Source organism: Rhododendron vialii, chromosome 3a, assembly GCF_030253575.1.
Source record: "Rhododendron vialii isolate Sample 1 chromosome 3a, ASM3025357v1".
Taxonomy (NCBI): Eukaryota; Viridiplantae; Streptophyta; class Magnoliopsida; order Ericales; family Ericaceae; genus Rhododendron; species Rhododendron vialii.
Window position 1 is genome coordinate 22683594 of NC_080559.1, and position 21074 is coordinate 22704667.

A 21074-nucleotide genomic window follows, 5' to 3' on the forward strand; every position below is an offset into this window, starting at 1 on the left:
TGAACAAGTAGTTTTTTTTTCACCACTTTTTTGATCGGCTAATACGACCAAGTAGTTCCAGTGATGAAGTTATTCTGCAAGGCTTTAGGTTTTTTTCCGATAAGTATACATATTTTACGTGCCAAAGGAATGAAAACTGTGTTTAGATTTGCTAAATCTGAGAAAGCCACGTATAGTTGGCGGATAAATCTGATAAATAGATAAAATATAGAAACTGTGTTCAGATTTAAAGCATGGTTTGTGGCATTGGTTGTTCTAGGAAATGAAGAGATCTGGAAGGCTTTGGTTGTCAAGTCTTCTCCTCTACGTCTGTCAATAAATTTGAATATTTGTTGATAATATCCTTGCTAAAAAGGCCGTCTAATTTAAGGTTCGAAGGAAAATTTTCCTATATATGAAGATGGAAGTGATTGATCTGTAGTATGATTTTGTTGTTTCAATCGAGCCAAGTTATTAGTCTACTGAAGTAAATCTGCAGTGTATGTATTGGACAATTCAACAAAAAAGGTCTTACTTAAATGTCTTGGGCAATTCAACAATTTTTTCACAATGCAGAATGGTCTTATCGGGTAGAGTTTTCTGTTAAACGATGTTTGAGGCAGTCATCGAATATGACCTCTCTCCTAACCTCGGAAAAAAATGAAGAAGAAGATGTGGATGGACCACTTGCGATGGGCTCACCTTAGAGCATACACCTCCGCACACTATCTTTTTTTTCTCTATTAGGAGGTTGAATGGCACCACATAGTCATTAGGACACTTTAGACGACTCAAAATCATATTTTGACTTGAATGCCATACTTGGGAAATGCAAATTTCTTCATCAGGATGTAACTAGAGAACACCAGACCATCAGCCTTGGTTTTTGTCTCAATTAGATTGGTTAATTGACGCACTATACAGAATTCCCTCTCCCCATTTTGAAGTGGACAATATTTTTGCCATCATGTATTGCTCCAGTAAACGAAAACTGAACACAACTAAAAAGTATAGAAATTTTACTTGATCCTCTCCATTTCTTGCCAAAAAAGGAGCTATCAGTTGTTGTACGATTTGTAGATATGAGTTGCCCTAACTCAAAATAGTTGTTTTTTTATCTCATTTTGTTCATTTTGAACCATGATTCGAACCACTGTTCTGGAATAAGAAAAGCCAACTAATGCCTCATCTTGTCTGATTTGTTCACTTGGGAAACAATTAACAGTTTGTCCTCAATTATTGTTTGATTCTTGATATCTTATGTACCTTTTTGTGCTTCCTGCTTAATAAAAGCTGAATCAGCTAAAGTTCATTCTTTATTTGAACTCTTTAGAATTTTTTGAAAGAGTGTGAGTGCTTTGAACTTTCCAACTTATATGAGATTGAATATTATTTTCCACGCCTCTATTCAATTTCTAATTTCTGAGGACTAAAACTTTGAAGTCTGTATGGAGGCTTATAAATTTTGATTATCAAGTTTGTCCCACCTGCAATCCAAGAACCATACATAAACGGACACCCCTATTCCATTCTATGGAGAAGCATATTTTGTCTAAGCATGATAAGTTGATAACATTTATTATGTCCTGGTGTGAATTGCTAACATGAACTGGGTTTGCTTGTTGTAACTTGTAACCCCTATTAGTGAGTGGTTCTTAATTTTGTCTTGGTCGTCAAATCTACTTTTCATCGGGCAAGCTACATTACACTATAGTCAAACCTTTTGGAAATTATTTCTCTCTGCCTTTTGTCTTGTACTGAATTTGCCTAAAACATGTTGTTTATTTGAGGGAATAGGTCCCTTTTTTTGCGTTGTAATTAAGCACTACTTGAAAGGTGTTAGGGCAACGATGATGATCCATGTGATACGTTGAGGGGTACAGGGCACTTTTTGTGGAATGTTTTAGGGCAACAATGATGATGCAATGTTAATAGCTTGATATTGTATTAGTTCGTACTCATATTGACAACAATGAAGACCTTTTTTGTGCTATATTCTGGGCCAGAATCATCTCTGTTTTCTGTGTTGTTTGATTGGGCAATGATGCAATGATAATTGCAATGTATTAGTTGGTATTGCTTTTGCCAATTTTGACGGCCTTAATGGCAACTTAATTGCAAATGGTAGTGCTGCTTTGAATATGATACAATTATCTGAGCCCAACACTTGATAACTTGTGCACCTTCCTCATTGTTTTGACTGTATCTGGACAGTTTTGTAACGCGGACAGTTTTGGTGCAGTTTTTTTTGGACACCATTATTTCTGCTTTCTGGCAGTCCCATTTTTTGGGTATTACTGGTCACTGGACAGTGCAGGTTGCTGGGGTGATTTATCTGGACTGTGCAGGTATGTGTGTGTGTGTGTGTGCAAATTTGGCTGGTTTACGGGCTGTTCTGAGTATGTTTATTGCTGGTTTACGGGCTGTTTTTTGGCTGCTTTGTGGGCTGTTTTTGTGGCTGCTTTCTGGACTATTTGTCTACAGGTTTGCTGGCTGTTATCTACCCTATTTTGTGGGCTATTTTTTGTGCAGTTAGGCTGGTTAACGGGCAGTTTTTGGGTTGTTTTGCTTGCTAATTTCTGGGCAGTATTTTTGGATGGTTAGTGGACTGTTTTTCTGCAGGTCTGTGGACTCATTTTTTATTGCTAGTTTACAAGCTATTTTTTGGCCGGCTTTGTTGGCTGCATTTTTTATGGTTTACGGGTTGTGTTGAGAATGTTTTATTGGTGGTTTACGGGCTGTTTTTTTATAAGGGTTTATGAGCTGCTTTATTGCTAGTTTACGGGCTGTTTTGAGCATGTTTTATTGCTGGTTCATAGGAAGTGTTTTGGTCGGTTTGTTGGCTGTTTTTTGGCTGCTCTCTTGGCTGTCTTTCTGCAGGTTTGTGGGCTGTTTTTTTGGCCGATTTGCTGATTTTTGTGGACTGTTTTGGTGCAATTTGTTTGGCTGAGTCTTATGACAAGTTTTGCAAGGTTTGCATGCTCGTTTTAGGGGTTATTGTTATGCCAAGTTTGGAAAAGTTTGTGGCTGATTTTTGCCCAGGTTTTGGCTTTTCTTGGGGCTGTTTTTTTGCTCTAGAGGAGCCAAAGTTTTTCCCCTCTTTGTTGGCCACTGTGTTGTTTCTTGGATTGTTTTATTGGGCAATGATGCAATGTTTACTAGTAGAGCCTGTTTAGATGGGAATTATTACGGCCTTTGCCAATTATTACGGTCTTTGAGCAATGTATTAGTTGGTATTGCCTTTGCTAATTAATGGCAACTTAGTTGCAAATGGTAGTGCTACTTTGATTATGTTTGAATTGTCTGAGCCCAAGTCTTTTTGTGTTTCTGGCTTGTTTTGTGGCTGCTACTGCTGCTGTTTTCTCCACTTGTTGTTCTGCTTTCTGTCCAGTTTTGTTGGTGTTTGTTGCTGTTGTTTCCTCCACTTGCTGTTTATCTGCTTGGTGTTTTGCTGATTGCTATAACAGCACCCCAGTTCTGTAGTTTACTCTGTGTTCTGGTTGCTACTCAATGGTCTACCTCATGCACTATTTTTATGACATTTTTTGGCATGTTATCTACCTATACTTATATAAGTTTTATGGCGGTCATGTTTTAATTTTGGGCTGAAATTTTATATGTTCCATAGGCTATGATGATATGACAGACAAATTTAAAGGCGAGGCACTTGTCTTGGCAGGATAATTTATGAGGGTCAATGGTTTAATCACCAATTGGCAACATAAATTGTAGCTAAGTGGTGCATTATGTGCCGGTGGGAAAAAAATCTGAGCCTACTTATAAAAAAAATTATACTATTCATTATGTTATTAATGTTATAATCATTTTTTTTCTCGTAGATTGTACAATGTCGAAAGACAATAAACAATACTATTGGGTGGTTTTCGTTGGCCGTCGTCCGGGAATTTATACAAGTTGGGAGACCGCGGGACTGCAGGTTAATGGATACCCGGGAAACTTGTTCAAAAGATACACAACGTTCGACGAAGCCGAAGGAGCATTGTTACAGTTCCATGAGGAAAGATACCGACTCCTTCAAATGCAGTCGGTTCGAACTGAACAACAATCAAGACACAATGGTTCCACATCCGAAAGTGCTTTGGAAGTTCAACATCGAACTAGTGTAACCACAAAATTCGTTATCGTTTTTTTCTTAGGTTTCTTATGTTGTATAATCTTCGCACATCTATTCGATTCTGATTGAACTTGTACGTTTTTTTCAAACATTATGGAAATTAAGATTGTAATATGAACACAAAGTAATCATCTCAATTAAATTTAAATATTTAGTTGAGGTACATTACGAAGGGTACAAATTTATTATCCAACATCAAACTCATGTTTCCAACTTCTCCGCATCAGTACTCACGTCCAAAGCAATGGCACCATCGATTATAATTCGGAAATTGCATTTCCCTCATCTGCCTATCTCGTCGATTGACCTACACAAATAGTAGCAAAATTGTTTACAAATTACCGTAAACATGAGTTTATATAAATTGCAAGAATATTGATTACTTACTTTGACATATTGATTCCAAATTGCATCTTCTACCAATAGTCTATTTTCAGCTGCATTCCAACCAAACCCGGGAATTTGAAGCATGTGTTGTAATTGAAAACAAGTTTGTTTCCAATTCTTAATCTTTGCCTCAATATGATTTTTGGCAATACCACCTTGGGGGAAGGAAGATCTCATTTGATTTTCCAAGACTCCCAAGTACGAGGGACGAAACTCGTGCTCAGCTTGCCAAACACCTTGATTTACAAGAGTCGTAAGTTTTTCTAGTAACGACTCTTCCTCCTCATCGCTCCAAGCTCGGCGTGCGGCGCGTGCCATTGTGAGGCAAATTCCGAAAATAGTTCGAATTTACTTTTAATGAACAAGAGATATGAAATGGCATGAAGAAAATGGTACAAATGTGTGCCTTTTATAGAAAAAATTTACCAAATAAATTTGGTGAACATGTGATTTCAATTACCACACACCCAACAAATTTGTTGACCATGTGCTTTCAACAACCCAACTAATTTTAACAAGGAAACAATTTTTTGGTATATTTTGGTTTTTACAATTTTTTCGAAAATTCATTATTCTATTACAAAAACATTTTAAACATTTAACCGATTTATATTTTTCATTTTTTTATAATAATAAAAAATGAAATCTGTTTTTCTATATAATGTCATAATAATTGAAATATTTTACAAATATTATATCATTTAATCCGTTTTTTTTAAACAAAAAACAAAATTAATGTGGTTTAAACATTTTCAAGATAACTTAATTTAATTTTATCCAGTTTTTTTTTTTAAAAAAAATTATTATTTTTAAATTTAAATTAACCTATATTACCCATTAAATTAAAAGTATGGGGGCAATAAAGTCATTTCACATCTTATCCCATCATATCCACTTTCCAAATCTCCCTTCTCAAAAAACCATCCAAACACCTCATTATAAATCCACCCTTCTTAAGAGGTGGGGTCACCCTTCTTAACATATCACTCCTCATTATATATCCACCTTCAAATCCTCCCTCATTACAAATCCACCCAAAACAAATCCTCCATCCAAACGGGCCGTTATATCCTAATCTTAACCCGGCTCTGAACTTGTCTTCTAATGACGAAATTTAATTAATTTAATTAAACTACTCTTGAAACTTTGCTCCAAACTCTCTTTTTTTTATTTCATTCGTTAAACATAATTTATTCTATTCTTGGAAAGGGGATGAATGTTTATGGGAATTAAACCATGCTCATGTGCATCAGAGTATAAGGAATGCACCAACTGCACCTTCTATAGTTTTCGCCAACATTACAACTTGGCTTTATATATTGATTTGAACTTCCCGATGTTTCTTTCTCGACACTTAATATATAATTTATGTTCCTCAACACTCCCCGATGTTTCTTGAACTTAACTTAAATCAGTGAATTTTGTTCTTATTTGAATTTTTCTGCATTTGTTAATTTTGCGCCAAACTTATGTGGATTATTGATTCGTCTCGACGAGAGGATCAAAAAAGTAATTTTTTTTTACTTTTACCCAAATATTTTGAGAAATAACTACTTTTTAGCACAAAAAAAAATTACTTTTCCGATTCCTCTCGTCGAGACAAATCAATAACTCACAAAAAGTTTGGCGCAAAACCAAAAAATGCAAAAAAAATTCAAATAAGGACAACTTTCAAATTTAAATTAAGTTTAGGAGAACGCAGTATAATTTATGTTCTTCATATGATAATAGTATACTTATTTTAATTAATTACCCGCATACTTGGCGGTTCTGTTGGGCCTTTTAGTGGGCCCTTGCTTGATCAACTCAATTGTGATGATTAAAATTGATTGATCGAGAAGATTAACCATGTTAAAATTCTGATCAGAGAGAATCGTGATCCTAATAGAATTTGAATTATTACAAGACGGCCTAACTCTGCATATGTCGACAGGGCGGCAAGGGCTTCATGCTGCCTAGTTTTTTTAGAAAAAAAAGGGCATTTCATATGGTAAAGCATCCTTAGAGCATCTTCAATCCTTGACTTTAAATTAGGGATGTCAATTTTTTTTTAAAGGCTGATGTGGCATTTTGGCTTCTCCAATTTGACATCAAAGCCTTTTTTTCCAATCCTTATGCCAAATTCTATTTATTTAACATCAAGTTATCCCTCTCCAACCTTTAATGCCAAAATCCAAACAGTCATTTTCGAAATTTGGCAGGCAAGAGGTAGGTAGTCAAAGTTGGCATGCTTCCTCCCCCTTCATCCATGTCAAATGCCACGTAGGATTTGGCCTAATAGAATGCATCTGGATTGGAAGGTGAATTGATGCCAAAAGTTACCGTTGCGCTGTCCATGTCATGTTTGACATCTCTCATTGGAAATGCTCTTATTAAATTCTGAGGGATTTGGCCAAATGGGAATAAGAAAGCAATAAGTAATTGTACTAAGATTTTGTATGTTCGAATCTCACAGGAGCCAAACGTTTGAAAGGTTGGGGCCACTAAAAGTTTTGCCCGCTCGTGAACTTCTGCGCTCCGAAATTTGTCGAGATACACGCAAGTTGGCTCGGACATCTAGTTAATCCTTTGTACGTAAAATCTTTATCCAAAATTTACAAAGCATGTGAGGTGTATGGTGTGCATCCAAACTTGCTTGATGTTGGTCACGTCTTTAATGAATTTTAGTCAATGAAAGTGATTTATGGGCACTTTCTAGGGTTGTAATATTGCTAATGCTGTGTTTGGATGGATTTTTTAGAATTTTTGAGTTTGGTTTTTGGGGTAATAAGTAGAGAGAGAAATTAAGGTAATGAGTGGAGGCCGATCAAAAAAGCGGGGAGGGGGGGGGGGGGGGGAATGAGTGGAGAGAGAAACGAGAATAATGATTGGAGATAAATGTTATAAATGAAGAGAGAAATGAGAGTAATAGAATTGAAAATATGAGTAATGAATTTTTTTTTCCAGAAAGCAAACTGAACAAAGCATAAATCATTTAAGATATGAGTTGTTAAAGATGTTTCTTTTACGCTAGTGATTAACTTATGCAGAATAATTTTTTGGTTATATTTATTCAACTTTTTTTGCATTTGTTAGTTTTACGCCAAAATTTTATAGGATATGGGTGAGTAAAGACGAGAGGAATTGGAAAAGTAAAAAGTTTTAATTTTTACACAAATATTTTGAGAAATATCCAAAGAAAAGCTCAAAATGCCCATTTTTTTAATTTTTACTTGAATATTTCTCAAAATACTTGTTTAAAAGTCACAATTTTTTTCTTTTCTGATTCCTCTCGTCCTTACTCACCCATATCACATAAAAATTTGGTGTAAAACTAACAAACGCAAAAAAAAAAAATTAAATAAGAACTAAACCAGAAAATTATGATTCATAAGTTAATCAGTAGCGTGTTAAATAATAATAATAATAACCGAGTAGATCAACGGATTGTAACTCTAAGGATAATTTCTTTCCTATTTAAGTAGCTATTGAAGAATTTGCATTAATAGCATACTCCTGTTTCAACTAAAATATTTTGCACTACAGCTTATTGATTTTGGTAAAACTGTTTATACTAAACTAAATTTTTTGTCAAAAGTTAAGCTGTTTTTTCTAAACTAAAACATCCAATAGGACCAACATATTTTCTTCTACTAATCCAACACATTTTCGACAACTTATAATTTAGTGGAAATAACTTGACGTTTATAGACTATAAAAAGTAGTCCGTAACTTAACACTAAGTGGAAACCCCTTATTGTGCATAAATTAATAACTCCTAAAATAAAGCCTTCTTACTTTAAAAATAGCTCATTGAATGGTGTTCCTATTTAATAAAACTTTCTCGAACAAAGTAAAAAGATGGAATAAGCATAAACGTTTAAAGGATTATCTCTGCCAATATAAAATTGAAAAAACCATAGGTTCATAAGTTTCAGGGGTTTTTTTTTCAATTGAGAAAAAGATCATTTTATATCAGATATAAGGTATAGAATACAAATTTAAAAGGACACTACATCAATTGCGAGAGTCAATAAGATAACTAAATCCAACAACTTAACCGATATAAGAAATAAGTCCATTATAAGGTAAAAACAAAGAAAGAAAGAAAAAACCCTTTAAATAAAGAATACCCACACACAGATAGGGAGATTCGAACTTCTGACGAATCTGACCTCCCAATGAGATACAAGAATTCTAACTGAGTTAGAACACACGGGACAGAGGTATGTTAATGGTGGGATGTTTCTGGCCTCCCCCAAGTTATGAAGAAATTGCACAAGATGCCCCCATAAATACAATCCATTTCCTCGTAAAATCTCACAAATTTATGCAATTGGCCCCTCATAATTATAAAACTAATCTTAAAGTCTTAATTTTATAGATTTTGATTTTGTTTCATAGAGGTTCATACATCATATTACCTTCTATCAACCGTCGTACACAGTAAAATTAAGAGTTTTATAGGTAGTGGAGATTTCAATGTTTAAGAAGTCACAATGAGTTTCAACTAAAAAGATACAAATAAAAAATAATCAACATACCAATATTTTTTTTCAGATGAACATACCTATATAGGTATGTTAAGCTAAAATTTAATAGCACCATGCAAAAAGTTAGCACGAAAACTCTAAAAACAATATAGTTTTATCATTGTGTAAAGTTTTCTGATAAATCCTACTCTCCTCCCACCAATTTTCTAACTTCGACCCTACTCACGCAATTACTAAGAAAGAAAAAAAAAAAGGATTCTCAAATGTCATAATTCATCGGAGACAAAATGAGATTCGTTATTATAGTATTTTACAATTTGAGTTATTCACTTTTGATGTGCAAATTATTTGTTCAAAAAATAAGTTAATCAAACATTGATATTATTTAAACAAACTATACTTGTCTGGGCAAATAATCGATAAGAGTTGATCATGCATAGCTCAAAAACAAATATGATTCCGAAATTTGTTTCAACAAAATCTTTAGCAGTCTTCGATCAACTTAACTTTTTACAGGATTGATTTACAAGCTGAGATTTGTTAAATAGACAGATCCAATCATCTAATGAAAATGTGATAAGTTTTATTTTGTATCATATAAAATCTTCAATAAGTTTGTCTGAGAGAGTATATAAGTTGGAAAAGATGGCAGGTGTTGTGAGAATATATACTAAGTTAGAAGAGGGGGTATGTGTTGAGTATTAGTGCACAACACGTGCTCAACGCTCACTATTAATAAGCCCATGGTCCGAACATTTACTTTGGATTGCTCTATTTTTTCCTCTTCGACAGGGTTGTTTGAAACTTATGAAAAAGAAATGAAAGTTACAAAAAAAACCTGTTCTCCCCTTGTTTGGCTTGAGAGAGAAAAAAATAAAAAAAAATGGCGAAATTGAGTTCAATACACAGTGAAATGTTTCTCTCAATTATCTCTCATTTTCCTTCATAATTACTCATTCTATCCAAATTTCTTAGTATTTTTTTGAAAGTTTGTTCTACTTTTCAATTAATTATACCTTGTAATATATAAGATTTTTCATGATTTTTAAAACTTTATTTTATAATATTAATCAAAATTTGTCAAATAACATTTATATTACATATAAAAAGTACTATTAATTAAAAAATGGAACGGCGGATTAAAAATGGTAACGGAGGAAGTACTTCCCTTTCTTTTTTCTTTCAATTCCCACAAGTTCCAAACTGAACGCAATTGTTTCATTAGGTCCCATTCTGATAAAACAAATAAGTTTTTATTTGAAAAGTAAGTACTAAGAGCATCCCTATTATAATAAGCAAATTTAATAATAATGCTTAAAAAATACTCTATACTGTAATAAGCAAAATTATAAGTTTTATTTAGCAAATAATCAAATTCTACCCATTCCATAATCAAACTTAACAACTTTTACTAATAATCAAAATTCAATAACTCAAAAACACCCCACATTGGAATCGTTTTATTGAGACGAATAATTTGGTGTGGTCTGGTGCGTGATTGGAACTCGTTTGTGATTAGACAAATGTGCATTATGTATTATGAGATTTTTTTTGGTTAGAGATACAAAAATAACAATGTGGATATAGAGATTTTTAAGTGTGATTATGAATTAAATGAATAATCAAATGCTGACGTGATATATTTTAATTATTAATTATTACTATTACGGATATCCTAAATATTTAAAAAATAAAAAATCTTAACGCAATAATGTTTAAGAACTTTAGGTTGGATCGGTCGTGGCCGTCGTGTGCTGTTAGTAAAAGAAAAGTCAATTATACTACCTTCCCCCCAAACATGTAAAGAAAAGTCAAATATCCGATTAATCACCCCCGCCACAGCCACCCCAATTGCGCGTTTTAACATTCCCTCTGGATTACAAACTCTCTCTCTCTCTCTCTCTCTCTCTCTCATACTACTTGCGGAGGACAAAATCGTCGTCGCTCGCCCTCCAAACCCATCGCAGACTCCTTTCCCATTTGTCTCTCTCTCCGCTCTACCTCATATTCTTCCTCTCTCTCTCTCTCTCTCTCTCTCATCGCATCCTACCAAGCCCACCGACGCACATTAATTTCTCTCCCTTTCTAGATTCACGACTGCCACTCCGATCTCCCCTCCCTTTCTCTCTCCCCAACATCAATCCAGATCTAATGCCGTCTTACCACTAACACAAAAAAAGAAAAGAAAAAAAAGGATTCCTTCGAATCCCAATCGAAGCCCTAGGAAACATTACACAATTGGGCCACAACCCGATTCAACCATGTCGTCTCCGAAGGGCTCGAGCCGGTTCTTCACCATCGGGCTCGTGGCCTCCTGGTACTCCTCCAACATTGGGGTCTTACTGCTCAACAAGTACTTGCTATCCAATTACGGATTCAAGTACCCCATTTTCCTCACCATGTGCCACATGACGGCCTGCTCCCTGCTCAGCTACGTCGCCATCGCCTGGCTCAAGATGGTCCCGATGCAGACGATCCGGTCCCGCGTCCAGTTCGTCAAGATCTCCCTCCTTAGCCTGGTCTTCTGCGCCTCCGTCGTCAGCGGCAACATCTCGCTCAGGTACCTGCCGGTGTCCTTCAACCAGGCGATCGGGGCCACGACGCCCTTCTTCACGGCGGTCTTTGCGTATTTGATGACGCTGAAGAGGGAGGCCTGGCTTACGTATGTCACTCTCGTTCCTGTTGTTACTGGCGTGGTTATCGCCAGCGGGGTACGTGTATTTGCTGTTTTGATTGGATGGTTTTTCTTACTATATTTTGTTGTTAAATTACTGTTGTTGTTTTTGGTATTATGTGTACTTGCCATCTTTAAGTTCGTACCATTTGATTATGGAAAATGCCCACTTGCGAAAAGTGCATTGAAATATCAAATATGTGAGAACCCCTCATCCTGTGTACCGGAAATTTGGTATACCCATTTTCAGGTGTGTATTTGGCCATTGGATTATTTGAAACTTGTAAGAGAGATAAAAAAAATTAACTTGATCCAATGGCCTGAAATGCACAGGAATAGAGGTACATAGGTATTTGGGTACAGACGGCAGAGGACTTGAGCTCATGTGAGAAGGGTATAAAAGTGTGTGAAGGTGCGTTGAAAGGCAGTAAATAATATTGAAGTTCTGAACTTTTTTATATGATTTGCATATTGGCAAGGATGACTGTTCAATTATTTGCTCACCGTGGTTATTGTGGAATGTAAAGGGGGTAAAAATGAAAAAAAAAGTAAAAGGATTGTTGCTAAGATGAAAATGGTCTTGACTGCTTACAGAATTGGTATAGTTATAGCAATCTTAATGTGAGAGGAGGTTTTGATATATCGGTTTCGTTGATATGGTGAATTAATTTTTGGTTTCCACTTTTACCTAGCAGCTAAATAGAGCAATTCTGTAGCCATTCCAGAATATTGTTCCTTTTTCTAATCTTTTGCATTAAAAAGAAGACCTTTTTAGGAACTTCCAAATATCGGTTGAATATCTGCTCTCCACCACATTTTGATGGAGAGAAATGCCAGGATATCGTGAAGATCATTTCTGCTATTGTAGCTAATACTAGAGGAAGGGTTTGTTCATGGGAGAAGTGCCCTTCATGCTTAGCAGGTCTAGGGTCTAAATTCTAAAATGATGGTTTCTAGTTGTTTTTAGCAAGTTAGTTTTTGCTTGATGGTTGTAATGCCTGTGGTGCTGCCTTGGGGTAGAAGATTTATTGTGGTTAGTCATAAAAATTTAACTTCCTGAAAATTTAAAAAAATCAGCTGATATAATCTTGTTGGTGGCCTAAGTGTTGGATGAAAGATTAAATAAGTAAGTTGACAATGCTGTTTTTGTATCCTCAAGATCCTATCACTAAAGCACGACACGTGCTCCACCTAGTGGCGTAGCCAGGAATAAAGAGTAATAGAGGCACAATGAAAGGACAAACTTGACAATATAAATTTTTTTTTTTTTTGTAACAAATGATACGGCAATATGAACTTTCTCAGATAAAACACTAGTAAAAAGTGATATATTCATCAACCGACATTAGAGTTAATATGACCATTCCCTGAAAAATAAAAAAACTAGCAAAGCTACCATAGTCATGAACAAAAGTTTCTAAAGTAAGTCTGTACAATAGACCATGACCGACGTCCGACAAGGGCCTCTGGACTGGGACTATCGCGGATGATTGCACCCTTGGGTTTCATGTTTTGAACTTCTCAAGGTTTTTTGTTCTCTGTTTGTGTGTGGGAAGAGAAGGACAAGGCTTTAGTTGAGGTCAAAGATAAAATTTGTAAGGTAAATTCTTTACCTTAAAAAAATTGAAATCTGCAGTGGGGGCACGGGCCAAGGCTAAATCCACCACTGGCTCTGCCTTTGGTGAATCTTTCCTAGCTTTAATTGATATCTAAAAGTAGCAAGTCAGCCAATTCTAGTGTGCTTGGAATTGTATCATTGGATTAAACAGTTTTCCTTCTAATTCTTGTTGTTCCTCTCTTCGTTATGTTTTTAGGGTGAGCCAAGTTTCCATCTTTTCGGGTTTATAATGTGTGTTGGTGCTACGGCTGCAAGGGCACTTAAAACGGTGCTTCAAGGGATATTGCTTTCTTCTGAAGGGTAAAAGTTTACAGTGTTTGTGTATATTCCTGCATTTTTTGTACAACGTTGAATAGGGCATAAGGTTCTTTTGAATAAAATTTTGTGGTTTGAAGACATATGAACTCTGCAAAAGTTTCTCTTTTTTCAGGGAAAAGCTGAATTCTATGAACCTTCTCATGTACATGGCTCCAATTGCTGTTGTATTTCTGCTTCCTGCAACACTCTTCATGGAGGAAGATGTTGTTGGTATCACCGTGGCCCTTGCAAGAGATGATATCCGGATCGTCTGGTATCTACTGTTCAATTCTGCCTTGGCATATTTTGTTAACCTGACCAATTTTTTGGTCACAAAGCACACAAGTGCCCTGACTCTACAGGTATGACCTCCTTTCTGTTCCACCCTTGTTACTGTGTGAATATGTAACTTTGTAGGGTTGGTGTTTGTCATGTACTCTTTTTCAAGATCAATTCTCAAAACGAAAAAGTACCAATAAGTGTCTTTTGGAAGAAATAACAGAACTGGGGATAATATGATCTTTTGGAGTATATGAAGAGAAAAGCCACGGGGGTTTGGATCAATTATGAAAAAATTACTCGTACAACTATTTCTTATAATATGGTCTTTTGGAATCGGATATTACCTAAGGTGTTTTCATATCACTGGAACAGTCAAAGGTTCAATAGGTCAAGAAAAAAGCAACTTGTTTAATATCCTGCGGGATCTTTGAAAATGCAATGCTAGGTGGTATTTTGCTTGGTCTGCACTGTAAAATATTAGTATGGGAAGTCGACTACTTTATATGACGGATTACTACATTTGCCGATGGGCAACATATGTGTGTGTATAAGATACCATTGTTAATTTTGTCATCCTCTGTACGGTGGAGGGAGACTGGAGCAGTGGAGTCATTTTTTAACCATTTGGTCTTGAAGTCTTAGGAGATAGATTTCTTTTTCTTTGGAAGTGTATAAAAGGAAATATGTAGTTATGCCGTTGGTTTCATGGAAGCAGAACGTCTAAAACTTAGGAGGGCAAGGCAGGTGTGTGGGAGAGCACTGAACCCTAGAATAACAGTTGACTGGGTTTAAACTTCAAAGATAGTTGGCCACTGATGGCTCTACCAAGGATGAGATGAGAGGGAGTTTCCGAGTTGTTTTGTTGATGTAAACTGTTTAATGCACTTGTAGAGGCGCGGTTGAATTGACTAGAAATGGAGGGGCTCAAGTGAATAATTTTTCCTTTACGAGAAAAGAGGTCTTCACCTTTGTTTCAGGGGTTCAAGAGAACCCCCTGAATTCCAAAAATGCACCCCCTGAATTCCAAAAATGCACTAAAATTTCATATTTTGAACATCTAATTTATTTTTTTCTCTAATATTATCTACACTGGATCATTCATATGGAGCCAAAGTGAATGAAAATACACTTAAATTTGTGAGTCATAGACAATATTGCTCAACAAAACAAAATAAACCAAGCCCTAATTTTTCAACCAAAATAAATACACCGTTTACTTTATATAATGTTTTGTATAGAAAAATTTTCGGAACATTTTTGCCACCGCTGAATTGAAGTCCTGGAGCCGCCCCTATTCGTATCACCATTTGGTTTACTCGAACTATTAGGGTAAGCTATTCTTGACTTTTTTAATCCTTTCCAGACAACATGTGGCACAGATATGGGTGCCATAGGCTATTTATACACAATCTAGTATGCTTCTGTTGCGTATTTGTTGGTGTTGTCACTTGAGCTCCTATTCTCGAGCTTAATATTCGGACAGAAGGTGGAATTGTAGAAAAATGTTGGCGTTGAAGGCATGTTATGTTTGGAGTAAGAAGAACCTCTGGCTAAGTTTTTCTTTTCTTTCTTTTTTCCTTTTTTTTGAGAAAGAGTTATCAATCAAGTTTGAAACTAGCAAATAGTAGTTTCTTATTGAGTGATCATTGTTGTGATGATATATGCTATTTGAGAGTGCTATAGGGTGATTGATTGATTGGTAGGGAGAAACGTCATGTGTGGACAGGTCATAAGCTTGAAACGCATGATATAATATTTGTTGCAAGGTCATATAGGGGCAGATTTTGTGACTCCTTATACATTTCCCATATCTGTGATGAAGAATGTGCATTGTGTCTCTTCAATTTGTTAGTTCCATCAACTTTGGAAATGCAACTTTATTTCATGGTTCCTGAAATCCATTGTTCATCATAGCATTCACCTGGGGATTAACTCCAGCTATCGATAACTTTGAGATGGCGTCAGGTTTTTTTTACCTTTAGGCTGTATTTGGATATAGAGTTTGAGTAAGGATAAAGAAAAGGGGATGAAAAAGTTGAAAGATATAATCATCGTCATAAGTAAGATTCTTTTAACTGTTCCTTCAATTCTCGATCCAAATATAGCTGACTGTAGTTGTTCTTGCCATTCAAATTTAACGTATATTTGGTTAATTGTTTTGGTAATCAAAAGAGAACTCCAATGAAGAGACTCGTGTAGTCGTGTCTATGTCTCTTTACATTACGTTTCAAAACACGAGTTAATTTGGAAAGAGTATAGCAATTGTCATATAGCTTGACGGTTAGGCCTTGTAATATCAGCTCTTACTCATTGGAGTGCTATAGTCAAAGCCCTAATAATCCCAGTGTGTTACCTTTTTCTTCTTCTTCTTCTTCTTCTTCTTTTTTCCATATTTTGAATTTCCCCCCTTCTCTTTATGAACATCATTAAAGATTCTAGATTTCTGCTTGGTTGTTTCTTGATTATTTCAGGTACTAGGAAATGCAAAAGGGGCTGTGGCCGTAGTTGTCTCTATTTTAATATTCAGAAATCCTGTGTCGGTTACTGGGATGCTTGGCTACTCACTCACAGTCATCGGAGTTATCCTATACAGTGAAGCCAAAAAGCGTAGCAAGTAAAATTTTACTGTGGAAAAGGCATTGGCTGAAAATTCCATCTGTTTTGTGCCCATACGAGGACAGGGGCGACCTTCTTGGAGGGTATACTTTCACTCGGTGTCGTGGAATATGCCCACTAAAGCTTATTTTTTGTATTGCATCTTCGGGGGGAATTAGTTTTCATTCTGTACCAACAAAATTGACAGGAATTAGGCAGAGTAGGAAGCATTTAGTTGTTAAATTGTTTGCTTCTGTTCTTCCCTTGTTGGGGGATATGGAGGATTTTTTTCAGCTCTTAGTTTTTCAGGAAAGAATTGTGTAATGGACCTGGCACAATACTCTTTTACAATTTCTCATACTATTTGTTATTTATTCAAAGGTCTTGCAATTCTTCCATTTTGTGGTTCTCATCTTTTGACGTTCACAATCAGCTTTTAGATCATTTGCTAGCACATGGGACCTGTCCACTGGTGCTTAACACCATTACTGCTGAGTTTCATTACAACCGTACCAAGTGACACAGGAAACCTCAATTTAATATCCTATCAGTGCAAAAATAAAAATAAAATTCCCCCCCCCCCTTTTCATACCCAAAAAAACTAGGTACGCCAACCAAATGGTGGCCCGATTTTGCATTGATGTCGTGCGCACACCGATGATACGAGTTGTTTAATAATTTAAAAAAAATATTGAGTGGGCCCGTGAAAAATGAGTTCAATCTGATATGTATAGTTGTTCGATCCAATCTTCTCATTTTTTAAAAATCGGTAAAATGAGAAGATTGAATCGAGCATCTACACATATCAGATTAAGTTGATTTTTCACGGATTCGCTAGGGTTTTTTTTTTAAAATTATTGAATTGCTCAGATCATTCGTGCGGGATCCAAAGTGGGTCCCACACGTTGGTTAAAATCGGGTCCCCTTTTGTCGATGGCTGTAGCACGTCTCTTTCTTACCGCAATGACATGGAACCAAAACTACAATCATAGTTTATGGCTGGGCATGTCCTCTCCTGTCTTCGTAAGGTTATTGAAGAAACTATTTCCCAAAATGAGGAGAGGAGGAATTCAATTTGCCAGTTTGTTGTTTGAATTTTTACTTCGACCGTTAGGACAATGGGACGTGGTTAGCGTAAGATCTGGATGATCCATAAATGGTACTGCGCGGTGTCATGGTTTGACTTTTTAGTGCAACACAAATCACCCTACGTAGGGCGTTGAACTCCAAGTCCAAATCCTCCTAACTTCAACCATGTGTGCTGAACACTAAACCATCTCACTATTGACATCAGTTCCAAGTTTCCAACCCGACGTCTCTATTGAGATTGCATTTCGCCAATTCAATAGGTGATTTCGGAGGTTTTCATTGTCACATGGTACTCAAAATGTGATCACTATAAAATTATTCATTTAGTCCTATCAAGACACCTAGACAAACGGGTTGATTACATTAAACGGAGGACAAATTAAATAGATTTTACGAGGACTAAAAACCTAATACAAAAACAGTTCAGAAAACAAAAACATAACCCAAATAAAAAGAGAAACCTCGTGCTTGGCCAAGCCATTTCATATTGTTCCTCACAGAACAAAACTGAAATCTCCCCTCAGGACTCCACCTAGCAGACAATGGTTAAAACCCAAAATCTGAAGGCCCTCAAGTTACCCAACTACTTAAATGGCATATTCACTGAAGTGATAATCTTGTAAGATAAAACTACTCAATGTCCATTACTTGAACTTCAACATTAGCTTCCTTCTTAGGCTTGATATCCAATTGAGGATTGCTTTCCCTTTCTGGCTCCATTTTGGAGTTCAATTCAGGCTTGATTTCCAGCCCTTCATTCTCCATGTTAGAATCCACTTCAGGCTCCATGTTGGACTCCAATTCAGGCTTGATCTCCACCACTTCGTTCTCCATGTTAGAATCCACCTCGGGCTTCATCTCCTCATCAGGATTGATTTCCAGTTTCGGCTTAGTCTCCGCTTTAGGCTTAGCCTTTGCTTTAGATGTGGTCTCTACGTAAGGATCAGCTTCGTCCTCTTCTATTTTGGGAGCCAAATAGAACCTGACATAACCCATCTCGGCAATTTTGTACTCCACCACAACAGGTAGTTCTGAAGACAGGCTGATAGTCACTTGGCTTGCCAATGGGGTGGCCTTTGCAAATGAATTCATGTACCTTAGTGCAAAGGTCAAAGAAACCATCTCTTTCATTTCTATGATGGTAGCGTCTTCGGGCTGCAGTTATGAGGGGCAGAAATCAAGATGTTTTTGTTAATAGTTAGCTCAACAAGTCAAGGGAGTTCTCAGAAAAACCAAAAGCGCAAATGTCTTCATCACAATAAGCAAACATTATCGAACATCCATTATCTATTCACTAACAATGTATGCATTAGAACTTAAGCTGAAAATCATTTAAGGAATTTTGAATTGTGCATAAAATCAAACCTTGTCTACTGAAGTATTCTGCCTACAGACAATGTTTGCAGTGCCAATATCACCTCTAGTGGAGAACTTCACGCCTTCCTTTGTCACTGATATCACAACTACAACACCACAATTGCATCCAATAGTTAGCATTCTGAATAGCTTTTGTAATAATATCATAATTCTAAAGGCCAAAGGGGCTAGAGAATATAATAGCAGAGAAGGAATTCAAGAAGAAAAAGACACTCAAGTTCGACTGTGTGACTAGATATCGTACCCGTATCTCCAATGGTACCAAGGTCTTTGCAAATCCTTGCGAACTCAAATGATGGCATCCTAACAATGGCATCATACTCTGATTCTGGAATCCCCAGATGCTCACTATCAATGTCCATGAGCTTCATCTCAAAATCCGAAATCTTATCTTGAGCTTCAATTACCCAATTTAACCAAGAATCAAGAGATATATTCCAAAGGAACTACTTATGAACAAGTGATCAAGGCCTTATTGGAGTCACTCCCAATATTAAAAAGATGAAAAAGGGAAACCACAAAAAACAAATCATAACAACCAGTAATCCAACAATACAATTTCTATTTGGCCACATGAAGATTCAAAACTTAATTGAAAATAAAAATCATTAAGCATCTGTCAGATAGTTCCCTTCCACATGACAGGGCGTGCACAACAACTACAACAAACTGTGATTGGCTATGGACTTGATATGTAAACATAGTAGAACATCAAGGATTCATGACAAAAGTGAAAGAGGAAAGGAATCAGTCCTGCATTAGCTTACAAAACTCTAGAAGGCACCATCCCATTACTGATATCTGTTTATCTATCCCAAACAACCCTGCTTTCTTAATGGACCCTCTCTTGGTTATATTCTGTTACTTCAAGGAGAAGAAAACCCCCTCAAGCACCTATCTTTCATCAGTTTGTGGACCATTTAAGATCATCTAATTTAAGTCTATGATTAGTTCTCACAACCCAAAATGTTTCAAGTATTAAAAAACGTACGCGTATACACAAATCTAAACCTATTAATACCTACCAAATGATTTTTCACTTTCTCAAAACCCATTGAAAAACACAAAAAGACAAGAAATGCTTCACATAGAATCCCAGGGAATAAGGGGGGGAGGGGGGGGGGGGGGGGGGGGGGGGGGGGGGGGGAATCCCCTAAAACCACACATTTATTTCACATTAGGGTTTAAGAACCCAAAACCAAAATACGGAAGAAAAATTGGGGGAAATGGGTTTAGGGTTAGCATACTAGGGCTTTCGAACATGAAAGTGACGGTGTCGCTTCCGTCGTCGGCCTTGATGGTGACGATGTCGTCGTTTCCGGCGCACTTTAGCATCTTGGCCATGTTACCGAGATTCATCCCCATGGAGATGTTGCGGTCGCAGCGGTAGTGCTCGAATCCCTCCGATCGGAGGAGGAGGGCCACCAGCGCCACGTGGCTCGAGTCCATGGCCTGGAGAGAGAACCCCGTGGCTGAGCAGTCGAAGTTGGCATCGTTCACCAAGTCCTTGATCGATTCTAGAACCTTCTTGAGGAGACTCCCCTGCACCAACCTTAGCTCAAACATCTTGATAAGATCTTTCTTCTGTGCGAATAGATGAATATGGAGAGAGAGAGAGAGAGAGAGAGAGAGAGAGAGTGAGCTGCAGTGATTGTATACGGAAAAGATTGTGTATAGGGAGGAGGGAAAAGGCGGGGCGCGGTTTGGCGGGAAATGGATGATTTTCCCGCCACAAGGCAGTTGAAAAACGCTGTCGTTTTCACGATATGCGGTGTTTTGTTTGTTTTGTTTTTGTAGCAGTAGTTGGACTTGTGGGCCTGCGGCGTGGCCATGGTGAACCGAAAGGCCCAACTTTCACCAGAATCTAACTTGTAACGGATTGAGATCCTCCGTCCATTTACCTAAAGGTTATGAATATCATACCAAACATGAGATCGTTTTTTCCGTATTGATACCGGTGCAATACAGGAGAATGTTTTTGGATTTTTCTTTATATATAAATATTTGTTGTGAAAACATAGTATTAAACATTTATTTATACGGAGTAATATAAACCTTCGTTTATATAACTCAAAAATATTGATGTAACATAATTGAAAACTTAAATAGTAAAAGGACATAACAAAAATAATGAATTAAAGAAAATAGTTGTATGTATGGTATGTCTCA

The 21074-nt window shown here is 36.6% G+C and overlaps 3 protein-coding genes across 3 annotated transcripts; 1 reads left to right on the forward strand and 2 right to left on the reverse strand.

Moving 5' to 3' along the window:
• Positions 1-4228: 4228 nt before the first annotated feature.
• On the reverse strand, positions 4229-4875 carry LOC131320493 (uncharacterized). The gene is made up of 2 exons (XM_058351209.1): positions 4502-4875; positions 4229-4421 (listed from the first exon to the last, which is right to left on the reverse strand). Exons 1-2 carry the CDS (start codon positions 4817-4819, stop codon positions 4338-4340), a joined length of 402 nt encoding a protein of 133 aa, XP_058207192.1. The 5' UTR covers positions 4820-4875; the 3' UTR covers positions 4229-4337.
• Positions 4876-10807: 5932 nt separating this feature from the next.
• On the forward strand, positions 10808-16837 carry LOC131320494 (probable sugar phosphate/phosphate translocator At3g11320). Its single transcript, XM_058351210.1, has 4 exons — positions 10808-11684; positions 13462-13565; positions 13696-13924; positions 16316-16837. Exons 1-4 carry the CDS (start codon positions 11235-11237, stop codon positions 16460-16462), a joined length of 930 nt encoding a protein of 309 aa, XP_058207193.1. The 5' UTR covers positions 10808-11234; the 3' UTR covers positions 16463-16837.
• Positions 16838-17870: 1033 nt separating this feature from the next.
• LOC131320495 (proliferating cell nuclear antigen-like) lies at positions 17871-20576 on the reverse strand. Its single transcript, XM_058351211.1, has 4 exons — positions 20153-20576; positions 19150-19302; positions 18894-18991; positions 17871-18683 (listed from the first exon to the last, which is right to left on the reverse strand). Exons 1-4 carry the CDS (start codon positions 20469-20471, stop codon positions 18159-18161), a joined length of 1095 nt encoding a protein of 364 aa, XP_058207194.1. The 5' UTR covers positions 20472-20576; the 3' UTR covers positions 17871-18158.
• Between the last annotated feature and the right edge of the window lie 498 nt (positions 20577-21074).